The 24,978-nt window shown below is 54.2% G+C and overlaps 1 protein-coding gene across 5 annotated transcripts in view; it reads left to right on the forward strand.

The window, feature by feature from the left end:
• The first annotated feature begins 5,661 nt into the window (after positions 1 to 5,661).
• SAMD4A (sterile alpha motif domain containing 4A) overlaps positions 5,662 to 24,978 on the forward strand; it is a 73,876-nt gene continuing 54,559 nt past the window's right edge. For 2 of the 5 annotated variants that reach the window (XR_005265873.2, XM_027459278.3), the window contains exons 1-2: positions 5,665 to 5,780; positions 6,229 to 6,814. Coding sequence is in view for 4 of the 5 variants with exons in the window: in XM_027459278.3 (XP_027315079.1) it covers positions 6,619 to 6,814 (196 nt within the window). In the remaining variant the exon portion in view is untranslated. Of the gene's footprint in view, positions 5,781 to 6,228; positions 6,815 to 24,978 lie in introns of all 5 variants that reach the window. The other 3 variants (XM_027459283.3, XM_027459284.3, XM_027459280.3) reach the window with 3 other exon arrangements.

Here is a 24,978-nt window from a genome sequence, read left to right on the forward strand (position 1 = left end):
GAGGGTTTGGGGGTGTCTTGCAGGACCTCTGCCCAGCTGCTGAGCGCAGTGGGAATCCTGAAAGTTTCTGCTGAAGAGCGTGGTGCTCACAAAGACTTGTGAATGGGATGCTGGGGCTGGGTCATGTTTGTATTGCTGCTGCTCTGTCTTGTCTCTGATCGATGGGGGTAAAGGGGTAAGAGCTTGTAGTGCAGGGACGGTCACGCCTGTAAAAGGGGTTTCTGCTGGGTTGGCTCCATAAATGTGTAGGAACAGGCAACCTAAAGGCACCTCTGTCTGGATGCAGCTGCATCTAAAGTAAGATCCTGCTTTAATTATGCTATCTTGTAACAGGAAGGATTTAAAACAGTCAAAAATATTGTGTCAGTGTATTCCTAAGACTCAATGAAGTCCTTAGTGGAGGTTGATGCCCAAAGTGAGCAGTCTCAGTTTCTCTGTAAACTGCTTTTCAAAAAAACTTTGGAATTTTGTTTCAGAAACCCCAAAATTCCCCTCTTCCTCCCTACACAGGTACCCCTCAGTCATGGAAGGAGCAATGACTTTGCCATACTCATTGCCACGGTTGCTGCATTTCCATTTTTCAGAAACCCCCCGTACTGCCTGCGTGGGGTCTGGATGCTCTTAGGGTCAGGTGAACCCCAGATTTACTTTTGTAGGATCAGCAGGAAGTTACCTGGACAATTAATGCTCCCCGTGTTTTGTATCTTCAGCCTGCAGTGCCCTCATATCAGCAGCAGGTTTGTGCCAAGAAGGTCCCTGCAGGTTTTAGCTGCCTCCTCCAGGTTTTTGCCTACTTGCAGTGAGGGTTTGGGGCAGTTCCTAGCTTTCTGTGCTCTCCCGTCGCAGCCACTTGACATCTAATATTTCTTGGCAGAGTTTTCAATAGCAGCCGGAGTCAGGGGACTGGTGGGAAATCTAATGCATCACTTATCTCTCCTAGTGCTATTTATTTAGTGTCTATCAGCTCCTTGTGCGCAGCAATATGCGAACAAACAGGCTGGAGGGAGGGCTGCTAACTTGTGAATTATCTTGATAGTTGTTCCTCTTCGCTTTTTCTTCTCCCTCTGCAGGTGTTATTGAGTTCGGAGGCAGCGAGACCCCAGAGATTTCGGGGGTCACTGTGCATCCACCTCCTGCCACCAGAACTGGCTGGGAGATGCAGATGCTCTGCTGCTGCTGAGCTGGGCACACACAGCACAGACGCCCTCCCCTAGGCTGTCTGATGTTGGTCACCAGCTCCTCAGGGTCCTTGCTTTCAAGGTTTTCCCCTGCAAGGAAACAGCCTAGACCACGAGCTCAAAATACACCAGCTTGCAGGAAGCCTGGGCTGGGATTTTGGAGGCAGTGAGGCCGAGGATGCCCACAGCAAGCGGGGAGCCAGGCACTGCATCTTCTCTACGGTTTCATCCATCAAAACAGGAGCAGGCCGGCAATTTATGGCCTACAGCAGCTCAAAAAGCAACGCTTTTCACCAGGCGCTGCCGTACACGGAGGCAAAATGGACAAGCCAGCTGCTGCTGGGCCTTTGAAAGCCAAATTCTTCCTCGGTGGTCAGCACCAGATCCCGGCTGCAGCACCATCCAAACCCCCCTCCGCTTGGACGACTCGCTCCAAGGCAGCTTGGATCCCACAAGGAGTTACCCCTGCTATAGGACCAAAGAAAGATTAGTTGCCAACGCGTCTTTCTTTGATGGATTCGTGTTTAGGTGAACGTGAACAGCTAAAGCGATAGCTTTTCCAGCCTCTCAATCTTTAAGCATCTTCCCAGGACGTGAAAGCCTGTAAATAAATCTGCCAGCCACACTTTTCCCTCTCAGCCCCAACTTCTTAACAAATACTGAAAAGTCTCCGTCAAGCCCATCAGGATTCGGTGCTCCATCACTAACAAACCATTTGCTTTTCTCCTGTCCTGAGAAAAGGTTTGTGATGATTTAAGGGCCTCTCGACGCACCGACGTGTTTTTATGGGGTCGTTTATCCCCTTCATTTCAGCAACCCGCACCTCGCTGCTCCCAAGGCACAGCTGATGCACCCAACTCGCTGCAGCACATCAGATGCTCATTCCTCAGCACCTCTTGGACACAGGAACGTGCAGGTTTCATAATTTCTCTTTGTAGAGCTGCACCCTCGGCACTACTTTGCCACTACTTTTTGCTGGGTTGGCCAGGCAGGTTAGCAGATTTCTTTGCCACTCATCCTGCTCCTGCTCCAGCCAGCGTTTCTCTTGCCCCATGTAGTTCAAAGGCTACCAAAGGAGGCAGGGAGGTGGCTGAATGCTCCTGAAGCTGGGGACAACCCCCCAAAAAAACAGGAGCTTGTAAGGCTTTGCCCTGAAGGCAGCGCCAGGGGCTGCAGCCACCTACACTGGGGCACAGTGCGCGACCCCGATCCCGTGGTTTATCCGTGTGGATAAACAGAGCAGGGCAAAAACACAGGGGCAATGCTGTGCCAAGGGCATACCCACCAATTTTGGGGTTTTGGAGTCTTCTTTCTCCAAACGAGCTCCTTAAAGTACAAGGGTAGGAATGATTTGTGGTCTTTTTGTGTCTCTTACTAGGAGCACCGTAACCCTTTGTAGCGGGATGCAGAGCTGGACCTTGGCCAGGCAGTGACCCCCCGGCACAAATCTGACCCAGTAAGCTGTCCTCATCCCTTGAACATCTCATTTCCAAGAGCTTTCCTCCTTTTCTACCTCCTGCTATCTTGTTGACCCCCTTGGAAGCCATGGCTGGGAGTTTGGGAGCGTTGGGCTGGGCATTGCTGCCAGCGTCCCTCCAGCCCCACCACCAGGCTCCTCCAAGCAGCAGCGACCTCCACCTCGCTCTGCTGGGAGGGGATGAGCTGAGTTTGGTTCTTTACACTTGGCCATTTGTATTTTTTCCATTTATTTTTTTTAAGCACATCAGAGCAGCAATTTAAGCAGGTGGCGGGGCGTTGCACGACACCCCCCGTTTCCACGCCTTGTTCCTCAGTTTGCAACTCCTCCGGGGGACTGGGGCAAAATGCAAAACGTCCCTTTTTGAATGGAAAACATCCCTTTTTGGCCTTGGTGGGTTATCTGCATTTACGCCTCCTCTAGCTGCACACACACGGGTGTGATTTCCCTGCAGCCCGAGGTGTTCCCTCCGCAGGTGGTGCCGAAAGCCGCGTGCTGGAGGCAGGGGCAGCTCTCAATGGGAGCAGTGTCCCTCGTGTTTGCCTTCCATGCCCGGACTCCCGGCCGTTTCGGAAGGTGCAGGAATGGAGGTTTTCCTCCACCCTGAAACCTGACCAAGCCTGAGCAGCTCTCGCTCTCTCCTTTAAGGAATTTCTCCTTCAATCTCCATCGCAAGACACGTCTTCAGCTGGAACCAGGCTTCCAAAGAATTAGAATTGCTTGAAAGGCGCAGCAAGGGAGATTTCCCCGGTGCCGTGTCCTGAGGCACATCTCCAAGCCTGCCTGGGAGCTGCTGGGAGGGAGCAGCGCCTCGTTTCGTCGGGACCATCTGCTTACAGCAGCCTCAATCTGCCCCGAATCATCCACCAAGCTGCTTTCCTTGCCGGCTGGAAATGGGGTGAAAAATCCCAGCGCTGCAAGTAAACACAGAAACCTAGACCCATGTTGGTTTGGGGTCACTTTTTGGTTTTACTCTTTTTTTTTACCATCCCTGGAAGTCTTTAAAAGACGTTTAGATGTAGAGCTTAGGGATATGGTTTAGTGGGGACTGTTAGTGTTAGGTCAGAGGTTGGACTCGATGATCTTGAGGTCTCTTCCAACCTAGAAATTCTGTGATTCTGTGATCCTTCTCCAGACAAACTTGCCATCAAGCAGCTTCCAAAAACTGCTTCCCAGGAACTCGTCAGGAGTCAGGATCCACTAATTTCCTTACACCACCTCCTGGGCTGATATTACCACTGGACACACAACCAGGACAGCGGGCACGTTGCCATATGGAGCCACCCTAACCAAAACCCTACAGCCCTGCTGTGTCCCTGCCACGGCACACGCTGTGACACCAGCGAGGAGATTTGCTTCTTGGGGCAGCTCGGGCATCGTTCCCCTTGCACCAAGCCCACACCCTTCCTCTCGCCCCACAGCAGGGTGTTTTTTCCACAGCTCGTGGTTAGGGTTTGTAATTACCATAGAAACCTCCAAACATCGCAGCGAGGGGGAATGGCACCGTGCTCCTGCAGTGGCTGCTTCCTCGGGATGCTTTGGGGTTTTGGCGGTGCTGTCAGCCCCAAATATTCTTCCCATCACTGCTGTTACTGCAAAACCCAAACCTGGGGGGCGGTACAGACAGAGCAAGCTTGGCAGCCCTAAATTAGCAACGTGCCGGTGTTCACCAGCTCCCAGGACATGGGGATCCCGGTGCTGTTGAAACTCTGGGGTTTGGGGAGCCTCACGCCTTGTTCCCATGCAGGACGCGTGCCCCGACCCCACAGACAGCTCAGCCTCGTGGCTCCACGCCTCCTGCCTGCACGCCGGGGCCGCAGGAGGGGAAAGGGCCCTGCGATGGCCCGTTTATTAGGATGGAGCTGTAGGATGAGACAGATGGCTGCGGTCTGTTGGCAGGGAACCCCGCTCGTGTTTGTTTAATTAGTCACAAGCCAGACTGAGCAGGCAAACCCGCATGCGGGGTGAGCCGGACCCTTTGTGCCTGACGTCCAGGGATCCCCCCTGGCCACCCTTCCTGCAGCACCCACCAGTTTTGGGGAGCGGATTTGGGGTGAGGGGGCTTGTCAAGGCTTTCCCTCGATCCCTTTGCCTCTCACTCCCCCTGCAACTCCTGATACTGGAGGGCCCCTAAAGCAACAGGGGTATGGGATGGTGGCCAGGTACCCGTGTCCCTTGTCCCCAAGCTGGGCATGGATCAAGGCTCTGACCTCCTTTCCCCGTGACCCCAAAGACCCCCACTCTGTACCTTGACTTTGCGGGGCGTTATCCAAACCCTGCCCCACATCTGCCAGCTCCCTGCGGGTGCTTGTTTCCCTTTTTCCTCCTTCCTAGCCGTACCCGTACCACTCACCCCATGCACACCAAAGAGATGGAAGCCGCAGGGTGAACCCACAGCCCCAAACCCACCCCCGGCCCCTACAACCCCCCCATCGGCTGCACCCCGGGCGTACAAAGCGGCTTTAAAAAAATTAAAAAAAAATAAATATATGGGGAAAAAAACCACCCTTCCTTGCGAGAAGGAGCAGGGCTGCTCTCCTCCACCCCCCAAAAAAAACAAAAAACCCCCAAAACCCCCCAAAATCCGCCGCCGTTCCCCCGCTCTCCACTAGATGGAGGCTTCCTCCAGCCTCCTGGACGCGTGGAGGCTGGGAGGAAGGGGGGGGGGCACAATCCAGCTTGGGGGGGGGGAGTGGGGGCGACTTTGGGTTCGTTTCTCATTTTTTTAGCATTTTTTAATTATTTTTTTTTGGGGGGGGGGGGGGGACTCCCCCGGGGAGGAGGGGAGGGGGGGGGGGGGGGAAATTGCGCGCGGAATGGAGGGGGGGGGGGCAGAAAAAAGGCGCGCCCCCCGCCGAGGCCACGCCCCTTCGCTCTATGACGTCACCGGTATGCAAATGAGCGGCATGTGGGGAGCGGGGGCCCGGCGCGCCGCCGGCCTCAGTCTCGCGCCGCGGAGCCGCCGCCGCTCGCGCCCCGCGCCCCCCTCCCCCCCCCGGCCTTCCTCCTCCTCCTCCTCCTCCTCCTCCTCCTCCTCCCTCCCCCAACCCCCCCCCCCCAACCATGGCTCGGCCCCCCCCGCGCCGCCCCCCCCCCTCCCCGGCCCCGGCCCCGCGTTGAGTGAGGTGAGTGTTGTTTTTTTTTTTTTTTGGGGGGGGGCAACTTTTTTTCTTAAAAAAAGCGTTATTTTGGTTCATTTGGGGGTTTTAGGGGGGCGACGTGCTTTGGGGTGGGCGCCCTCCCCGCTAAAAGGAAAGGGGGGGGGGTTTTAGGCACTCCCCCCCCCCTGCCGTGGGGAGTGTGGGGAGGGGGTGCCCTGGGGGTGGGGGCGCAAATTGGGGGTGGGGCGCAAATTTTGGGGGTCCCGGGGGTGGGAAACAAAATGAGGGGGTCCTGGGGGGGGGCACAAAATGGGGTTGTCCTGCTGGGGGGGCACAAAGCAGGGCTGGAGGAGCAGGAGGCTGCGGTGCCTGGGCTGCTGCGGGCCTTCCTCCTCCTCCTCCTCCTCCTCCTCCTCCTCCTCTTCCTCTTCTTCCTCCCCCCCCTTGCTGACCCCCCCCTTTTCTGTTCCAGGTTTGAAGCCCCCCACCGCAGCTCCAGCCCCGCTCCGTGCCTTGCCCACTCCTCGCCGCCCAGCCAAGGGCCACCTCCGCTCACGCAGCCTCCGCCGGCCTCCTCCTTTTTTTATTTTTTCCATCCCCCCCCCCACTTTTTGACCATTTCCACCCCCCCCCCAACCCCTAAACCACCTCGGGGACACCCCACCGCCGCTCCCCAGCCAGAAGAAGGTGGGAAAAAAAAAAAAACCCACGCCAAAAACCCCGCAACCCCCCGCCACCGGCCCACCCTCGCTCCGCCGCCGAGATTTTTCCGCCTCCGAGCCCGGCGCCGAGATCCGAGGAAGGGGCTGGGGGGCCGGAGGCTCCCCCCTTTATTTCTCCTCTCCCCCCTGCCCCTCTCACCATGATGTTTCGAGACCAGGTCGGCGTGCTGGCCGGCTGGTTCAAGGGCTGGAACGAGTGTGAGCAGACTGTTGCGCTGCTCTCCCTGCTCAAACGCGTGAGCCGGACCCAAGCCCGCTTCCTGCAGCTCTGCCTCGAGCACTCCCTGGCAGACTGCACCGAGCTGCACATCCTCGAAGGGGAGGCCAACAACCCCGGTGAGTCCTCGCTCCGAAAAAATAAATCCCCCTTTTTACGCCTTTCCTTATTTATTTTCCCCCTTTTCCGACGCTGCCTCGGTCTCCGCTCGGTGTTCTAATGCTGCCTTAAAAAAAAAAAAAAAAGAGGTTTTGGAGCCAGGGCTCCCCACCATGACTGCACCCAGGGCTTTTTCCTCTCTTACGTTTTAATATTCAAACCCACCACGGCTCCTTTCGGCTGGGCTCCGCGCTGCGAACTACTCCAGGCTATTGCGTGGTGGAACTATGGTAGCATGAATGATTGGTGCTTTGCTTTTTTTTTTCCTCTTTTTTTTTTTTTTCTGTGTTTTTCTTTTTTTTTTTTTTTCTTCCAACCCCCCTTCCTCCTTCCATGCAGTTTCCTGTGCAATAACCAAGTCAGGTCACGTAGAGTCTGGATTTTCTCGGCTTCTTTTGGCCAACGTGGCTCGCTCGGCTCCCTGCACCACGGAGCAGCGGCCCCGGCGCCACCTCAGCCCAAGTGGTATTTTCGCAAGCCCTGGGTTCTCCTCGATTTTATTTATTTATTTTTATTATTTTTTTATTTTTTATTTTTTTTGGAAATGCGGCGATTTCGATTTCATCACTCGGATCCTGTTTGGACGCATTTTATTTATTTATTTATTTTTTTCCTTTTTCCTGCGGCTCTCAATACCCCCCTTGTGTTTGAGAAAATCCGAGGCGACTGCTGGCTGCTGCGCAGCGAGCTGCGTGCTTACAGCAGCGCCTTCGGCGCACGGAAAGGGGGGCTGCAGAGGGCTGAAAACGCCCCCCAAATCCTACGGGTTGCTCTTGTGTTTTGGGGTGTGGGATATCCCGGGCCAGCCGTGCTCCTTGGCGGTGTCTGCGCCGAGATGGGAGTTGCTTTAAACACGAGTTTCTGAAACGTGGAGGAGGAGGAGGGGAGGGTGAAACCTGCCTGGGTGTTGCGTGGCTGTTCCCCAACACCTAAAAAAAATAAAGGAAAAAGGAAAAAAAGAGCCTTGCTGCAAAGCATCCCCGCTGGTCAAAACCCCTCGTGGGGCCGGCAGCCCCCGTGCTGCTGCGTGTGTGGAGCGTGAGCGGCCAGCAGGGCGTTTTGGGGCTTTTTTAGGGCTTTTTTTGAGGTGGTTGGAGCTGGCCCCGCTGTGTTTGATGACGAGGTCCCCGGAGGGGAGCAGGGAGCAGGAAACCACCCCGGGGCGAGGAGGGAGAGGAGCTGAAATTGGCCGTGTTGCCTTATATAGCTCTGGGGAATGAGGCAGGAATGCCGCGGGGCGCGTTTCGGGCACTGCTGCTGCTCGCAAACAGCCCAAGGGCCGGAGCTCGGCCGCTGGGCTGGGGATGGAGAGCCCTGCTGCTGCTGCCTGCCGGGCCTCCAGCCCTCCCTGCGCCTTCCTCCTTCGTCTGCACCGTGGTTTTTTCCTTCTGATTTTATTTTGGATGGAGCCACGTCCCCGAGGTTCCCCGGGGATGGTTTGCGGAGATCCCAAATCTTGCTGGTGGTTCTCTTGTCGGGGCTGTGGTGGCTCCCACCGAGCTGTCCTGGGCGTTGGGGATGCGGTGATGTGTGATGGGATGGGGCCACGTGTGATGGGATGGGTGCAGGAGCTCAGCACCCATGGGTGCCTTTATAAGCGGCATCACCCTGAGCCAAGCGGTGCCGCTCGAAGCGCGCCGTGTGGATCTGATTTAGTGGACCAAGCGTCCAAAGTGGCTTCAAAAGCGGGTTTGGTGCGGGAAGGGGGTTGGTTTGTACCACTGGGGAGGTGCTACCGTGTGTCTGCCTCCGAGGAGAGGCGTCTTGTAGGATCCCTGAGTGTCCCTGAGATGTGGCAGCACGGTGCACGGCCACCTGAAACCCCGGTGCGTTAAAATTCGGGACTGCGAAGGTAAAAGGGGAGTAAGGAACGGATGCAGGAGGGGAAATGTGCAGCTTGTGGCCTTGCCGAGGTTTTATGGTTCACCTGGTGCACGCTGCGGGTTGCTGTTGATTCGGTTTGAGTGTGAATGCCACCCTGCTGGGCAGGGGTATGGAAACCGTGGCACCGATGCGCAGAAATAGGAGCCGCAGGTGTTCTGTAGCACAGGGGCTGCTCCTGCCCCAAAAAAAAGACCTTAGGGGTTTGGGCATCGTGCAGCCAGCCCCACCGGAGGCAGTGCTGGAGCTGCTGTGGCCTCTCGGCTCCTGCAATTCCTGCTGGAGGTGCCCCAAAGCACCCAAACACCCGTCTGCATCCCCCAGCCCTCGGTCGGAAGGGCGCTGAGCTTTCTTTCCACCAGATTCCAGCTCCCCCGCACGTTAAGGCCACAATCTTGATTTCCTTTCAGCAGGCTGTCGAGGGCCGCAGTGAGAGCACCAAAACGACCCAGATTCCTCGTCCCGGCGAGGGCCGGCCGGAGGAAGAGGCAGGGGTAATGCCTTTAATTAGACCAAGTGATGCAGCTGGAAAAAATGGCCAAGCGGGAAGGTGCAGAAGCTCAAAGGAGGGCTTGTGTGGTTTATTTTTTTTCCAGCTGCTCTAATAAAAGGCATTACATGTTCCTGCAGACCTCGGGTACCTTTAGGTGGCTGCGGCTCCAGCCCTGCGGCCGCTGCTGCTGCCCCAGCTGCGGGCTCCCATCGGAGGCAAACACCGTGGTGTCCCCACAGCGGCCCCCACCCGTGGAAAACCACCCCGGGGCACAGCTTTGGGGTTTTTTCTTGGCTTTGCTGTGGTGCTGGGCTCCGGTTTGAGTGCTCTTGGGACAGGCTGGGTGGAAGCACTGCGTTGGGGATCACTGGATGGGGCGGGAGGTGGCATCTCCTGCGCCCCCTGCACCCTTGTGTCTGTGTAGGGGGGATGTCCTCATGGATCGTGGTCTGCACTTGCAGTATTCTTTGCAATTATTTGGGGTTTTGATTCTTTAAAGGTGCTTTTCCAAGCGCCAGAGGAGCTGTGGGAAGCACTTGGCTGGTGGTGGGTGGGCAGCACGCTGTGAGCTGGAGCCCTCTTTGCTCTTCCTTCCCACGAGTTGATGGGACCTAGAGGAGGCACTCCTGGACTCGTGCTTAACCCTTCTGCGTTTTAATCTCTTGGCTTTTAATCTCCTGGGCTGCTTGGCGAAGTGTTTTGGGCATTGTTGCGGAGCAGAGTCAGAGAATCCTGTCTGATCTGTACCCAAAAGCAGCCTCCTGTGCATGTACCTTGTGCTTGTGCTTGGAGAAGCCATCGGGACTCGGCTCTCCCCCGAGAGGTGGGCACAGGAGGGCGAGGAAAAGCTGTGCTGGGCATCTTCTGAGGCTTTCTGGTGGGTGGATGGGAGATGGCTTTACATGGGGAGCTGAATAAGGACAAACTGTGCAGCCGTAAGTCCAAATAATCGAATTGGCAAATGCATTTATCCTCAAATGGGATTACGTGGGGGAGCCTCTCGGCCGGTGCTGGTGGATGCTGGTTTTCATGGTCTTTGCCATGTGATTGATGCTGTGTGCTGCTCTGGCCGCTCATTTTGTCCATCTTTGTGCTCAGGCCATTTGTTTGGAGCCCCAGTAGCCACCTAAGACCCTTCGGGACCAAACCACTGTCACGATGCACCCGTTTGGTGGAGGGCTCTGCTTCGAGACCCCAATCTGTGGGTGGAAAGCGAAGGTGCTGAGCTAGCAGGCGGTGACAGGACCACTGGCCTTTTTCTTTCCAGGGTGCAACTGACCTGTAGCTGCTGCAGGAGAAGGAATTGGCTTTCCACCACCTAGGTTATTCCTCTTTTTTTATTTTTTCTTGCAAAGTTTTGCGCACCCTGACGTGGTTGGTGATGGTTTCTGGGGACCGAGCTGATCGTGGCATGAATCCCCAGCTTCCTGCGGTTCCTCAGGCCCTGCTCTTCCTTCTTGTAATCTCCCATCAAAAAAAAAAATAAATAACAAAAGAAAACAAAAACAACAAGAAAAACCCAACCACCATTATTAATTTAATTTGTAGCCCATGGACGCAATTTTTTCCAGGCTGGGAGTTATGTTTGCAATCAGTGTGACTCACTGAAATAGTAATTAGCGTGAACACTTGCTTTATTTTAAGATACATTCGTCAGTGCCTCAGCTCTCGGGCTTCGTGCTCGGGTCTAATGTTACGGCAGATAACCGTGAGGGAAAGGGCACCCCTCGCGCCGCCGGCGCCCCGAGCTGCAGGGCTCGGAGCCGGGAGCTCCGTGGGGCTCGGCTCCACCGGGGTGCAGATGCTGTGGGATTGCAGCAGCCACCGGGCAATATTTTGGGGTTCCCACCCGGCCACCCCACTTCTTGCATGAATTTAGGAGGCCGGGGCTGAGCACGGCGGTGTGTGAAACCCTCGGTGTATGGGAGCAGGGCTCGGCACCGCGGGCTGCAGCTGGGACGAAGCCTTGCATGAATCATGTGTGCATGCGTGTGCGGCTGAGTGTGCATCGCCCCTCGCGTTTTCTCCTTCTATTTTCAGTGGATAAACAAGAGCTTTGCTTTGCCGTTAACTCTCGCTTTCCCGAGAGCTGCCCATGGGCCCTGAGAGGTGCTGGAAGAAGGATACGGGGTCTTGCCCCCCGAGCAGAGGGTTTGGGGTGGTGCTGCTCAGCGGGAGATGGCCCTGTGGTCCTGCCTGCTCAATTTTGGGGTGATAAACAGGAAAAGAGCTGTTTCTGGAGGCAGAAAGCTGGTTGTCACACAAGCCCGGGGTTGGAAGGGACTTCGAGAGATCATTGGGTCCAACCCCTCTGCCAAAGCAGGTTCCTCAGAGCAGGCTGCCCAGGTGGGCGTCCAGACAGGCCTTGAATATCTCCAGAGAAGGAGACCCCACAGCCTCCCTGGGCAGCCTGGCCCCAGTGCTCCGTCACCCTCACCGTGAAGAAATTCTTCCTCATTTCAGTGCAGAACTTGCGTGCGCCATTTTGTGGCCATTGCCCCTTGTCCTGTCCCCACAAACCATCCAAAAAGAGGTTGGCCAGACCCCTCTGCATCCCACACCTCAGGTATTTATGAGATTTATGTTCACATTAATGAGATTTCCTCTCAGTCTTCTCTTCTCCAGGCCGAACAGCCCCAGGCCTCTCAGCCTCTCCTCACGGGGGAGAAGCTCCAGGCCCCGTACCATCTTTGTGGCCCTCCGCTGGACTCTTTTTGGGAGATCCCTGTCCTTTTTATGTCCCTATAACTGGCAGGGTAGCTGTTGGCCACAGGTGTGTGGGCATTTCTTACCCTTCCCATGCAGGAGGCGAATAAGCAGCTGTAAATGAAGGGTTTATCAGCACAGGCTCCCATCAGCTGCCTGCCTCCCAGCCCTGCCTGCGTGTGGCGACCCCATTGCACGCTAGGGCTGTGTTGAAGATTTTGACAAAGTTGCCACACTTGTAGCATTTTTTTTTTAATTTTTCTGATCCAGCTTGCAGCACGGCACCTCGCCTTGGTCTTCCGAGGCTCGTGGCTCCTGTCTGGGGCTATCGAAGGCTCCTCTCACCTGCAGGCCCTCGCCTGGGCCGACAGCCACGGCTCTGCTGTTATTAATTCCTCTGCCCTTTGCGGCCCTTTCTGGGCATACCCATTGCTGGGGCACGGTGCAGCTTGTGTTACACACGACTAAAAACCCCCAGGGCAGGAAAAAAACCTCCTGCTGTGCGCGTTACCGTGCTCGGACAAACTCACGGACATTTTACGTGTGAGTTATCGCCGGGATGGTTGGGGTGTGCGGCACCCGGGGCCGAGCCAGCCTCTGCCGCCGTCCCTGCGAGCCTCTCCTGACATTTGCAGGAGCTGGACGGGGCCCAGCGCCTCGAGCTGGCACGCCTGGAGATGTTACTGTGCGTAGAGCAGCGTTCATACTGCAAGCGGTGTCTGCAGGGCTCGGCAGCTTCACTCTGTGCTCTGGAGCGAGAGGCAGCCCTGGGGGGGAAGCACAGGGCGCTGCAAAGCTCCTCTGTGCCTGATCCCCACCAGTAATTGCTTCCAGATTGCTTTTGCTTTCCTTTTTTTTTTTTTTCCTTTTTGGATGAAACTTCGTTCAGACAAACCACAAACCTGCCTGGCTTTTAACCTGTTCATTCTCCTGCTCCTCGCATCGCTGCCGGATGGGACAGAGGGGCCGGAGTTATCTTTGGTGGCTTTCTTGTAAGAAGTAACTGACCGGGTTTAGCACAGTGAGACACCCTAAAATCCCCTTTCCCTACTGCATTTTCCTTTCTTATTCCTCTGTTTGCCAAGAGCAAACCCCAACCATCATGGATCAGTTGTCCTCGCCCTGGTTTTTGCATCCCTGCTCTTTTGTCCCTCTTGCCCAGCGCTAACTTGGGGGGGGCGATGTGGAAGAAGAAAAACCACGACCTCGGTTGGTGTGGGGAAACTTGGCTAGTCACGCTCGTGCAAGCAGAACATAGTGTTTCTGCAGCAGCTGGACTCTACATTCATGCATTTCCCTGGGTTTTGTAGTTTTTTTTTCTGTTGGTATATTCCTTTTGCTTCTCTCACAGCCAGCGTGTTTTCCTTTTTCTCCCTCTTTTTGTCTGTTCCCCTGTGAGCTCCAATCCCCCGTGGGGTCAGCTCGTGGTTTTTTTTTTTTTTTTTTTTTTTTTTTTTTTTTTTTTTAAAGAAATCTTGCAGTTCAAAAGAGGTGGGTTATTTTTAAAAGGAAAAAGAAAAAAGTCCCCAGGCTGTTTCCCTCCAGATAGTGTGAGCGTGGATGCAGTGCTGGGTTATAACCACCTGAGTGACCTTTTAAGATAAGAATTGTTACTGAGCACCGGTATTATGTTAAACTGATAAGAATTCTTTTTAAAAGAAGGGGGAAAAAAAAAAAAAAAAGGGAAAGAAAACACCCTTCAGTAACCATAACAACGGACTCGGAGACAGAGGCGGGCGCTGGCGTCTCGAGGGTGTCTCCATCAGGATCCCAGGGAGCTGCAAAACCTCCCCGGAGCTCGGGGTCGGTGCCGCCAGCGACACCCCCAGCTCGTGGGGCTGTTTCCATCGGTGCCAGCCCCCAGATTTTTCCCCGTCTACAGCAAATTGGGGTTGGAGTGGTGCCGGGCTCGGCCCTGTGCTGGTGAGTGTGGTGGGTGCGAGGGGAGGATGCTGGGGGGTGCTTTGGAGGATGCTGTTTGGGGTCCTCCCTGTGGGTACGAGGATGGAGCCCCCAAGCTCGGGGCTGCTCCAAGGGTGCTGGGAGCCTGGTGGGAGCATGCACGGACCTGAAGCCTTCCTTTGAGCCCTGCTTTGTGTGTTTGCATGTGCCCATCCTGGGGGTGCTGGCAATTTTAAGCAGGATTCACACGTCTGCCAGCAAAGGTGGTCACGTTCTGTTGTCGCCGGTGGCTGCTGTGGTGGATGGAGCAGCAGAAAACCACCTGGGAGCCATTGTTTTTTCCTGCCACCTGCTTTCTGCCTTTCCCCATCCCCTTGCTCTCGCGTTGCCCATGTGTAGGTGGTGTCTGTGTGTCGTGAAGGTGTCCGTCCATCCTCGTGGTGCCCAGGCGAGGCTGAGCCAGAAGGTGACCAGGCAACCAGCAGCAAAGGGCAGAGACCCTGGAGATCTGGAAGGAGAAGGCATAGGCCTGATATGGCAGAAAAAAACCAAAATATTTTAGAACGAGGTCTTAAAATATATTTATATAAACCCACTTTGAATACCTATCAGCCAAAGAGGCAAAGGCGTGCGGCTCAGCGTGCTCAGGAAATCAATTACTGAAGCCCGGCTGGTTAAAAGAGTCGTCAGAGCAGCACGGCTTCGTTGAACGATAGCTCGTAGCGTAAAGGTGTCTTCTCGGGCTGCACTCGCCTACCTTTCATCGCATTATCCCGAAGCAGCCGGTTGGAGGCTGAACGCTCTTTGTAGCCGATGTCAAATCTCGGTCAGCCGGAGAGCCTTTATAAATAAAGGTGGCTGCTGCATTCAGGCGGACGTGGATAAGAGCTGCTGTAATTCAGCTGTCCGCCTCAGCTAGCTGGTTTTTATAAATGACTGAGCAGAGATTCCACCGAGAAGGGATATTTAAAGAGGTTGGGTTCCTAAAAGTGGTCTCTGCGCTAAGGAGCGAGCCTCCCCGGCCGGGACAGGTGGCCGGCACTGCCGCCCTGCACCCAGGGTTTGTGGTTCAGGCACAGCAAATGTTGCATTAATAAAACTTCTGTGCTGCAGTGCAAGAGGCCGCATTGATATTTTTGCAAGCTGAGCTTGAATCTTTATTTTATTCCCTTTTTTTTATTATTTTTTTTTAAACGGGAGCGGGTGAGCGCTCGGAGATCTCTCTGGACGAGCCGCAGCAGCTGGAGGATACTGGTTTCTCTATGGAGCGGAGGAATTTCATCAGAGCAGCTATTGTTCGGCTGTGTTCTCAGCGTTTTGGCAACTGTTCTTTAGATTAACCCTACAGAAAGGCGAGGGTGCTCTTTGCCGGGTCTGAAATAATTGCAAAAATGTGGGCAGATGCTTCTGCATTGTTAGAAGTCGATACTGGCGGCTAGCGGGGAAGCATCGTGTGGGATTAGAGAGCCAAGGAGCCGAGTTCTTTAAATCCCTCCTAAAGCCCGACTGGGTGTTTGCACCGATGCTCAGTTGTTTTCTGGGGTGTTAAAATAGAAACAGCCCGTTTCTGCCCCCCAACCCCGAGCAGTCGGGGCTCTCCGTGCGGATGCCTGTGGTGCTGCTGGGGCCTCGGTGCCTCCCGATGTCCGAGGATCTGGGTGATCCAGCTCCTTCCTGATGTCACGCTGTCATTTTGGTGGGTTTGGTCCCACCATTTATAGGATCAGACCGTGTTCTTCTGCGAGGACGTGGTCTGGTGGCCGAGCACGGCCCTGCTGGAGTCAGCGATGCTCTCGCTGAATATCCCGAGTGGGAAGGGACCCACGAGGAGCATCGAGTCCAACTCCTGGCTCCCCACAGGACCACCCAAAAACCAAACCCTATGTCTGAGAGCGGTGTCCAAACGCTTTTCAGTCTCCAGGACAGGCTCAGGGCCGTGCCCACTGCCCTGGGAGCCTGTCCCGGTGCCTGGCCACCCTCTGGGTGAAAACCTTTCCCTAAATCCTTGTGCTCGAGTTAATTAGTAACTCTGCTGGCAAAAGGCTCTGGGCTCCTCGCCCCAGGCCTGTGCAGCGTGGCAAGTGCTCCTTCCCGGCCTGGGCACGCTGCTCGTGGGCTGTTTGTGCTCTGTGCACGCGAGGAGGACGTGCAGAAGCTTGGCCCCAGCTGGATCTGTGCTGCCACCCACACCGACTCCGTAAAAACCCGTGGTTTGCCTCGCAAAAAGTGGTTTACACAGGCACCGTTACTCCGATTGGCTTTCTTGCACCCTACAAGATTACAAACGTGGCTGGCAGAGAGGGTTACAAAGCGGTGATCTGGCTGCGTTTTAGGATTTCCTTTCTAGGTGTGCAGAGCCCTGTAATGTAAGCAGCGCTCATCCTTTGTTGTTGCCGGGTTCGCAGGGAGGGCTCGTTAAAGCCAGCCCGATTGTTCAAGCAAATGAGAAATGAATGAATTTAAAAGATGACTAAATGCTGCCACATTAAAGCAGTAGTCGTGATTTGCTAAGAGCCTAATTTTTTTTATTTTTTTTTTGGCGTGTGAACCTGGAGTAACAGGGCTGCGTTACCTTTTAAAGGATTTAACAAGTCGCTCTAATTTTCTTTTAATGTTGCTGTGCCTCAAAATAATGCAGGGTCAGACCGAGCGTAACTAATTCCAGCTTGAAAGCGGAGGGCAGCCTGCTTCTCAACAGGCTTACAATTAGGGAAACGATCCTGCCTCCGAGAAGGCCCTTGCAGAAGACGGATCTCTGGGATCTCTGTAAATAAAAACACACGCCTGGGGATTTTTTCTTTCCTTTTTTTGGGGAGAGCAAAAGGAGGAACCCTGCAGAAGCCCAGGTTATGCTTCGTTTTGCTCGCTTTCTTGTGTTTTTCACCCAGGAGGGATGGGAGCAGGGGCCTGAGAGCTTCTTGCAGTGGCTGGGCTTTTGGGGCGCGCCGGCTGGGAGCGTCCCCTTGGGGTGGAAATCCCAGCCTGAGCTCGGTGCCTGCGCGCTTTGCTTGGCAGCAAGGCTGTGTGCTGCTGCTCCCGGGGGACACGAAGGCAGCCCCAGCTTTTGCTTGCTGTTGGCACTAAATTGGGCAGCAAGAAAGCGCCTTGGGGTTTTGCTTTTAGGAATCGAGCGCGTCCTTACCGACGGCACCGGTTTTAGTCCCCAATAACTCAATAAGCTGAAGAATGCGGCAATATCTGGAATTAAATCTGTTCTTAATTGCTGGCTTATAAATGGCAGCGTTTCTCCAAATGGAATTAATTTATTACTTTTAAATTAGCGAAACAAGGCTCGGCAGCACAACCTCGACAGTTAGTATCAGCGCGGTAATAAGACGCTTCCAAAGGGTGCGCTTGGCATTTGGAGCACATAGCGCGAGCTAACAACCCATAAACTGTGTCAAAATACTGCTAAGGTGGTAATTAAAACTTTAAAAATGCAGAAGAGATGCCTACCCTCCAAATTGTGACTTTTCAATGAAGCTCTTTCATAAAAAACATTGTTTCTTGCCAAAACAAATTCAAAGGCATTTTTGTAATTTCTTCTGGGGAAAGGAGGAGTGTTTACCCAGCCTTTCATGTTGGCTGGGCTTTTTGACTTGTATTTAAAAAAAAAAAAAAAAAAAAGAAGAAACCAGTGCAAAAAGAGGCATTTTTCTGGATATGCCTTAAAAAGCTGCGCTGGCAGCTGCTGGGGATGAGTTTGGGGTTCAGGAGGGGGCTCTGCAGCGCCCCGGGACCCGTTGGGGGCAGGAATCCCCCCGTGGGTTTGGGGACGGGATCCCCCGCTCGCCCTGCAGAGCATCTTCAGCAGTGACAGGCACCCAGCCAGCGCACAAAGCAGAGCTGCTTGTGGTATTTATAGTTTGCCCTTCTGATTCTTATCCTTCCAATTTTGGACACGTTTTTGACAGCTTTTACCTGCTGAGTCACCATTCAGCCCCTTGCACGGGAGCAGCTCCTGACATACCAGCTCCCCGAGCAGGCTCAGGCAACCGGCATTTAAAAATAAATCCTGCAAAGGAAATGTTTTTTGTTTTTTTTTTCCTCTTTTTTAAAATTTTCAACTGCTTTTCCTGCTGTGGGCTTGCTTTCTTGTCCAAGATGGCTATTTCGTAGAAGCGATGCCTGGGAGGATGCCCTCACGATTTATCGCCGCAGCGCGGAGGAACTGGATGGTGAAACCAGATAACGGCACGACTCGGTGATAAGTGCATCCAACCCTGCAACAAACCCTCTGGTTTTGCCAAAGATGGATTTTTTCGGTGATAAACCACGACCCGAGCACAAACTGTTTGATTCTCGGCTCTCTGCTTAATAAAAACTCCCGGTGCTGGAAGCAGCCATGGGAGAGGACCGGGTTCTCCGAGGGAAGCTCGGGTACCCAAATACCCCTCTTCATTTTGCTTTGAGTGCTTTCTGCCCTAAAAAAGCATCTCGGATTTTTTTTGGGGGTGAGCTGGGGTTCTGTGCATGGCGTGGTGACCGTCGGGGTTGGTGTCAGCCCCTTGCAAATTTGTGCACGTGTTGATCCTGTGGATAGGAGGGGAAGGCGTTAGGGTGTGCACGGCTGTCGTGTTCCTTATTCTGCCTGCTCACACAAATTCCCCTGTTGCCTTTCTCTGAGGAATACCCCAGAAATTGGTCATTCTGGTCTTATTTTACGTGAATCCCCCAGGCGGCTGCGTTTCACTGGCACACAGCCACTAGAGGAACGTTGTCTCTTGGGGAGATGTGCTCGAGCTTCATCCCTCGTGTTGTCCCATGTGGCCCCAACTTTGGGTTTTGCAGGGAGGAAATACGGGGTGTGCTTAATGAGAGGCAGCTGGGGAACAACCTCTGCCTGGCAGCGAAGCTTTGGGAAAGAAACTTTGGGAAGAGGAGGCTGGGGATGAAGGGCAGCCGGGTCGAGCGGGGCTCCCGGCTGCAGTTGCTGGGAGATGATCGGGGGAGATTTATGCGCAAGGAAGCATTGGTGGGATTCCTCGGCCCGACTTCCTTCACCGAGGGGCTCGGTGGCAGACGGGAGCTTCCTGCCTCCGCAGCAAAATGTAATTTCAGCATGGATATATTTAGGGTGCTGCGAGGCACTACAAATAGCCCTGGGGCACTGGGGTCAGCTCTGAGGCAAAGAACCAGCGGCTCATGCCCGGCGTTGGTTTATCGATATCCGAGTCTCATCCTGCACGTTGTCTTTCCTTCTTTTGGGGGGTTCTTCTAATGAGTGGCTGATCTTTTCCATATCTCATCGTTAAATGCCTTGGGGATATGCTGCCTCAGTCCACCAGTAAATCCATGACCCAAAATTCACCGGCCCAGCAGGAGCAGGCTTCAGGTGGGAAACCCCTGGGGTATATTTGCAGTCCTGGGGGCAATGTTTGACCCTTCTCCACACAATCCCCTCTTGTCGTTCTCAAAGACAACAAGATTTGCTCTTTTTTTAAATCTGAATGAATAATTAAATAATAAATAGCTGTTCACTGCTTTCACATGAAGGAGGAACCCTGTCCTTTTAAACCCTTTCTATTAGAGATGGACAGCAAGCTCATTTCTAATTGTGCACGACTCCCCAGTGCTTGAACATGAGGCTTCCCTTTCCCACTGCACGTCTCTGTGGTGATAGCATCCTCCAGCATATGGTTTTCTGAGAATTTCACATGTAGCTCAGCCACGTGGTGACACCCTCTCCATCTTCTGGGCGCGTGCTAGTCTAAAAATGGTCTTTTTTTAGTTTCCAGGATGCTTGTGAAGACTTAGTGCTAGGAAGGAAAACAAAAGGCCCACCAACACCAACAGTTCCTGCAAAAGAAGGTTTCTAAAAATGCCTCTCCTCCTAGCGAGGAGAACACATGTGCCAGGGTTACAGCACAAAAATTGTTGACGTGTTTGGCTAAATTTTGCTCAGGGATTTTCGGCGCTGAGGATTTCTGTGTTTTAACAGTTAGAAAAAGCTCCCGGAGCTGGGGGCCACGTGCAGTGCTTTTCCCTCCTGCCTTCCCCCCCGGTGCCGCCCGGCTCTCTGGCACTGTCCCCAAGTATAAAGGAAACACCTCGTTGCTTTTGGGATGCCCCTTTGGCTGGAGGTATGCGGCAGAGAGGAGAAAAAAGATGGGAAAGTCTTACTCTATCTCACACTGCTGGTGCAAGGAGAGGCTGTGGAGATGTCGAGCTAGACGAAGGGGAGCACGGGGACGGATTCCCTCCCTCCTTCCACCCAGCTCTGGGTTTGGCTCTTGTTTCAAAGCTCCTCTCTGTTTTAAATTTAGGAGCTGGAGCATGCGGGCGGCTGGGGCCAGTGGCTGTGCCGTGGAGCAGGAGCAGGCATCTGCAACAGCAGGTGCTGCTGAGCCCGCTGCCTTCCACCACCCAAATCTATCACACCGGGGAAGAGAAGCAGTGCCGAGAGCTGCTCTTGCAGGATTTTGAGGTTCATGCTCCAACATCCCCGTGTCCCATGGTGCAGATGTCCCCGAGTCGTGCTCAGCCTATAAATCATGCTCAGGGACCCGCTGGCAGCTCTCTGCCACCTCCTGGGGCATCCATGTGGGAGCCCGGGCAGGGACCACGGCTCCTTGCTCTGATATACCATCAGATCCCCTCCTGCCCTCGTGTGGGACTGCTGAGACCACTGTTGGATGGGGCACTCTGGTTTTGTCACCCCTGGGTGGTTTTATTCCTGATGAGGAATAAAATCAGGTCTGCAGTTTGTGGACTTGGGTTGTGGCTGGTTTCGACTTTGCTTCCTAGTCCTCTCCTCCTTATCTGCTCGTAAGAGGCAGATAATCTACCTGGCAAGGGTGCTGGGAAGCTAAATGAATTCACGCTGAGGTCTTTAGATAGAAAGCGCTGCAGTAAGCACAAAGTGGGGGTGTAGGCACAGTGCTGTACGGGGCTCGGATGCAGTGCGCTAACGTACGCGCACAAATGTGCTGAGACCTTTCAGTGGAGCCTTAAAAATCGCCTGTGCCGTCGCAAGGGTAAATAGAGGAAGAATAATGAGCCCAGCGTTGCTCTTTTTGACCTCCACTTCCGAAGCAGGGCTGGCTTTTTCCTTTCGTTTTGTGCTTGTGTCCCTGCCGGGTGCTGTAGCCCTATTGGGGACGGGCGCCTGGAGCACTGCTTATTGGCCCCTGTGGCCAGGGGGAAAAAATAAGGTGCCCACCTGAACTTCCTTTTATTTATTTTTTTTTGTAAGAATAGCTTAGAAGAAATGGTCCAAAAAATAAGGACTGAGATGTCTGAGTAGCGTATAGGAACTTCAAGCACCACATGGAAGCAGGAGGCTGCAGTAGCTTTGCTGGGCCGTGGCACTTTGTGCATTTCTTCTGCAGCTTGGTCACAGACTCACAGGCTGGTTTGGGCTGGCAGGGACCTCACAGCCCATCTAATTCCAGCCCCTGCCATGGGCAGAGATCCCTGCCCCCAGCCCAGGCTGCCCCCAGCCCCATCCAGCCTGGCCTTGGGCACTGCCAGGGATGGGGCAGCCACAGCTCCTCTGGGCAGCCTGCACCAGGGCCTCACCGCCCTCACTGTGAAGAATTTCTTCCTCATATCTAATGTAATACTGCCTTTTTTAGTGTAAAACCATCCCCATTTGTGCTGTCAGTATGCTCCCTGACAGAATCCCTCCTCAGCTTTCCCATAGGCCCCCTAGGTGAAGGGTGTAAGAAATGGGGACGGGTGGTTCTGCCTGGTGCTGGCCATACACATTCTGGCCAAAAATCTCACAGGACCCCTGGTTTCTCCAGCCTGCAAGAAGCATTGCTTCTTGTCGTGGTTCCTCATCAACACGTAGCTGCTGAGTGCAGGGGAAGGGGCTCTGCAGCCCCTCCATGCCCCTCAGCAGGGCTTTCCTCCATTTTCTCCTCACAATTTTACCCCAAATGCAGCCAAACTCCCACGTTTTGTGGGAGCTGTGCTTTATTTCAGCATTCCCATCAGCTTTATAAACAGGAATCAGCTCTCTGTGGTGGGCACCTCTCTCCTCTGGCCAGGACCTCATCCTCACCTCATCAGTGGTGCCCCCTCAGCAGCACACGGGGTTTTACCAGCTCCATGCCTCAGGGCATGGCAGCTCCTGCTCCAGGAACACCACACCGGGGCTCATCCCACCCCATCCCATCCCAGGAGGGGACAGGGATGGATCACAGCACCAGTTCTCCCCGTCCCTTGGGTGTCCCCATCTGGAGCAGGCTCGTGGCAGGCCCGCCTGCTTCGGCCGGGCCCAGGCCCGGCGGCTTTTCTCTCGCCAGGTCGAACGATAAAGGCCCCCTTGTTAAGGCGGGTTTTGCCTCGAGCTATGTTTCCACAGCTTTCAGTCTGTTTACAGAGTATTCAGACATGTAATTCCACCGGATCTGGCTGCTTACGGAGAAGGCTGGATTATTTGTGTTTCATAAATAAGGCCAGAAAATGCAAGGCCCGGAGCCCTGAAAATCAGCTCCGCCTCGCTCCTAATGGGGGCTTCTTTTTTGGTACCACTCTCCTGCCTTTTGCTCCTATTTATTTATTTTCATCAAGTATACCCCCTCCTTCCTTCTGTCCATGCCCACCCTGTTATCCACCCTCTCCCAAAACTCAGCTAAACCCTGTGAGCCGACAGCGTTGCTGTTAGCAAAGGCAAATCTGCATCCCTGGGGAGCAGCGCCTTGGTGGCCCCCTGCTCCCAGCAGAGCTGGATCAGCCTTGGCTGGATCCTGCTGTTTTTTTTTCATACAGCCAAGTGTATTCTGCTAGGAGCTGAGTTTGTGTGCAGTTAAACCTGGGCCTGAAGGAGGATGCATCCGTGGACTGTCGCGTGTGCCATTTGGTGGAGCTCATGGGGTCTCAGCCAGCTTTCGCGCTCCCGTCGCCTGTCACCTCTCCCGTTTGTCCCCCTGGCTGTCCCCAAACCAGTACAGGGTGGAGGTTGCTTTAAAGCAGCATCTCCACGAGCTCTGGAGCCCGCTGGAAGAGCGGCTCTGTACATATAAGCGAGCGGTTTGGTTAATTAGAGCTCCCTGGCCCTCTTCCAGCTGGACGTGGGCACCGTGGCCCTGGAAGCACGGGGTGGCATATCCTCGGGACAGGCACCTGGGCCAGGGCTCACACCCAGACCCTGCTGTGATGCTGAGAAATCGGCTACCCTAACACCTTTTTTTTCTTTTTCTCCTCATGAAAGGGTCTCTAATGGTAGTTTAGTGGTTTAAAGCACCTTGTAGGACTATTAACGTGAAAGCAGCGCTGGTACAAAAGCCATATGTGTAACTGAGCGTGGAGGTGTCAATTCAATTAGCGAAGTGCTTGGAGGGACATCTGTGAGCAGGCGGAGAGGCTTCCTTCCCTCCCTCCTGTGCCAGTTCCACCAGCACCGCGAGTCCTGCCCCTGGCTGACCCCAGCCAGGTTCGGTGTTGCCATCTGTGAAAGGGGAGACGGTGTCACCAGCCTTCCTGGGGGGGAAATTTCTTCATCTTGGAACGAATTGCTTTGTCCTGGGGTCTGGATTTGCATCCTGCTGGAGCTGGTGATGTGCAGGGCGAGCAGCAAACGACACGGGTTATTAGCCCAGCGCCCCGATGGGTGCTCCTGGCACCCTTGGGATGGAAATCCAGGAAGATAACAGGAGCTGCACCTATGTGGGAGCATCCTGCAGCCTGCTTGGTGCTGTGTCACCCAGCCCTGATGCCACATCTGGGCTGGGGTCGTCCCCACAGGACAGGGCATGTGCCGTGCCCTCGGCAGCTGCTAGCAGACACGTAGGAAATAGTAGTAGTAGCACGGCCTGTAAAGTGATGTCTTTCTGGTTTAAACCCTCGTTTTCCAAAAATCTGCATTTCTGGGGGAATTCTTATGGACTCTTCTAATGGAAAACAGACCGAAGGACTTCGGTCTCGTTCTGGGGGAAGTCAACAAGTCCTTGGAGCTTGGCGTGCTGTCTCTGACTTTTCAGCCCAGCAATTAAGACAGATGCCCCATTTTGGAGGTATTGGCAGTGAAGAGCACCTGTGGTGTGGGGCTTGGTGCCTCACAGCAGTTGGGGTGATGCTGGCAGCGCTCAGCACCTTCTGCTAGTGGGGGCTGCGGTGGGCAGGGGATGGGGACGGTCAGATGGAGCATCCACAAAGCATCCCACAGCTGTGAGCTGGTTATTACCAGGTGTACAAACCAAATTGTGAATTGTAGGGGAGCGATGCAGACCCTAGGGCTTGCTCACCCTCTGCCTTGATGTGCTGCTCCGTCACAGCGCAGAGGTGAGGAAACATTTGGCTCCGTGACACCTTTGATGCCAGAGGCTTGCTTTGAAGCCGTGACCCTCCCGGAGAAGCTTCGGTGCTGCTCAGCTCCCAGGTTTCCTGTCTCAATTCATCAAGAGCGACCCACGAGCTGCACAAGCGGTGCAGTCTTCAAGTGGGCGACGTCCGAGAGGCTGCGGATGCTGACAATAAATCCGATTAGACTTCCATGCTGTTGTTTTAAATGCTCCGTGTGATGCTTCCGACGGCATTCTGACTTCCTTGGTAGGACAGCAGTAGGATCTAGAAATATCCGAGGCGTTAACCGTGTCTGCCTGTCTCTGCCTTCCCGTCCAAAGATAACAAGAGCCGCAGGCGAGCCCTTCCCCCAGAGCCGCCGGGCTCGCGGTGCTTCTCAGTGCATGTTTTGGCAGCGAGAAAATAGCCTCGAAGTACGGCAAGAGACAGAAATACGCCGCAGCATCAGGAATCAAACAGTCTCTGTGAGGACAGAGAAAGAGAACATAAAGATTTTTTTCTTCCTTTCTAAAGGCGTTGGGAGCAAAAAGCCTTTTTTTTTTTAGGGGTGGAGGATCGCAAAGCTCTCGCCTGGACTGGAGAAGTGATTCAGGCTGGCAGATTTCAAAATGAAAACACCACTGGGGAAAAGCTGACTTTTTAAGAACGACTGGTTTAAGAAGAAAAATCACCTTCTCTTTGCACTTTTGCTGACGTTATTCCTCAGGCTGTGTTAAGGACCTGAAGGCAGCGCCAACTTCTTGGCTCTGCTGTGGGTTTTCAAGCCTGTTTGGGGTAGTGCTCTCCCTCGCCTGGTTCCCCAAAACCCCAAGACGTGCTCCTGTGCTCCTGGAAGATTTGTGTTCCCTTCTGCGCCCATCTCTATCAGAGCAGGCTCAACCAAAGCGTGAG

Source organism: Anas platyrhynchos, chromosome 5, assembly GCF_047663525.1.
Source record: "Anas platyrhynchos isolate ZD024472 breed Pekin duck chromosome 5, IASCAAS_PekinDuck_T2T, whole genome shotgun sequence".
Taxonomy (NCBI): Eukaryota; Metazoa; Chordata; class Aves; order Anseriformes; family Anatidae; genus Anas; species Anas platyrhynchos.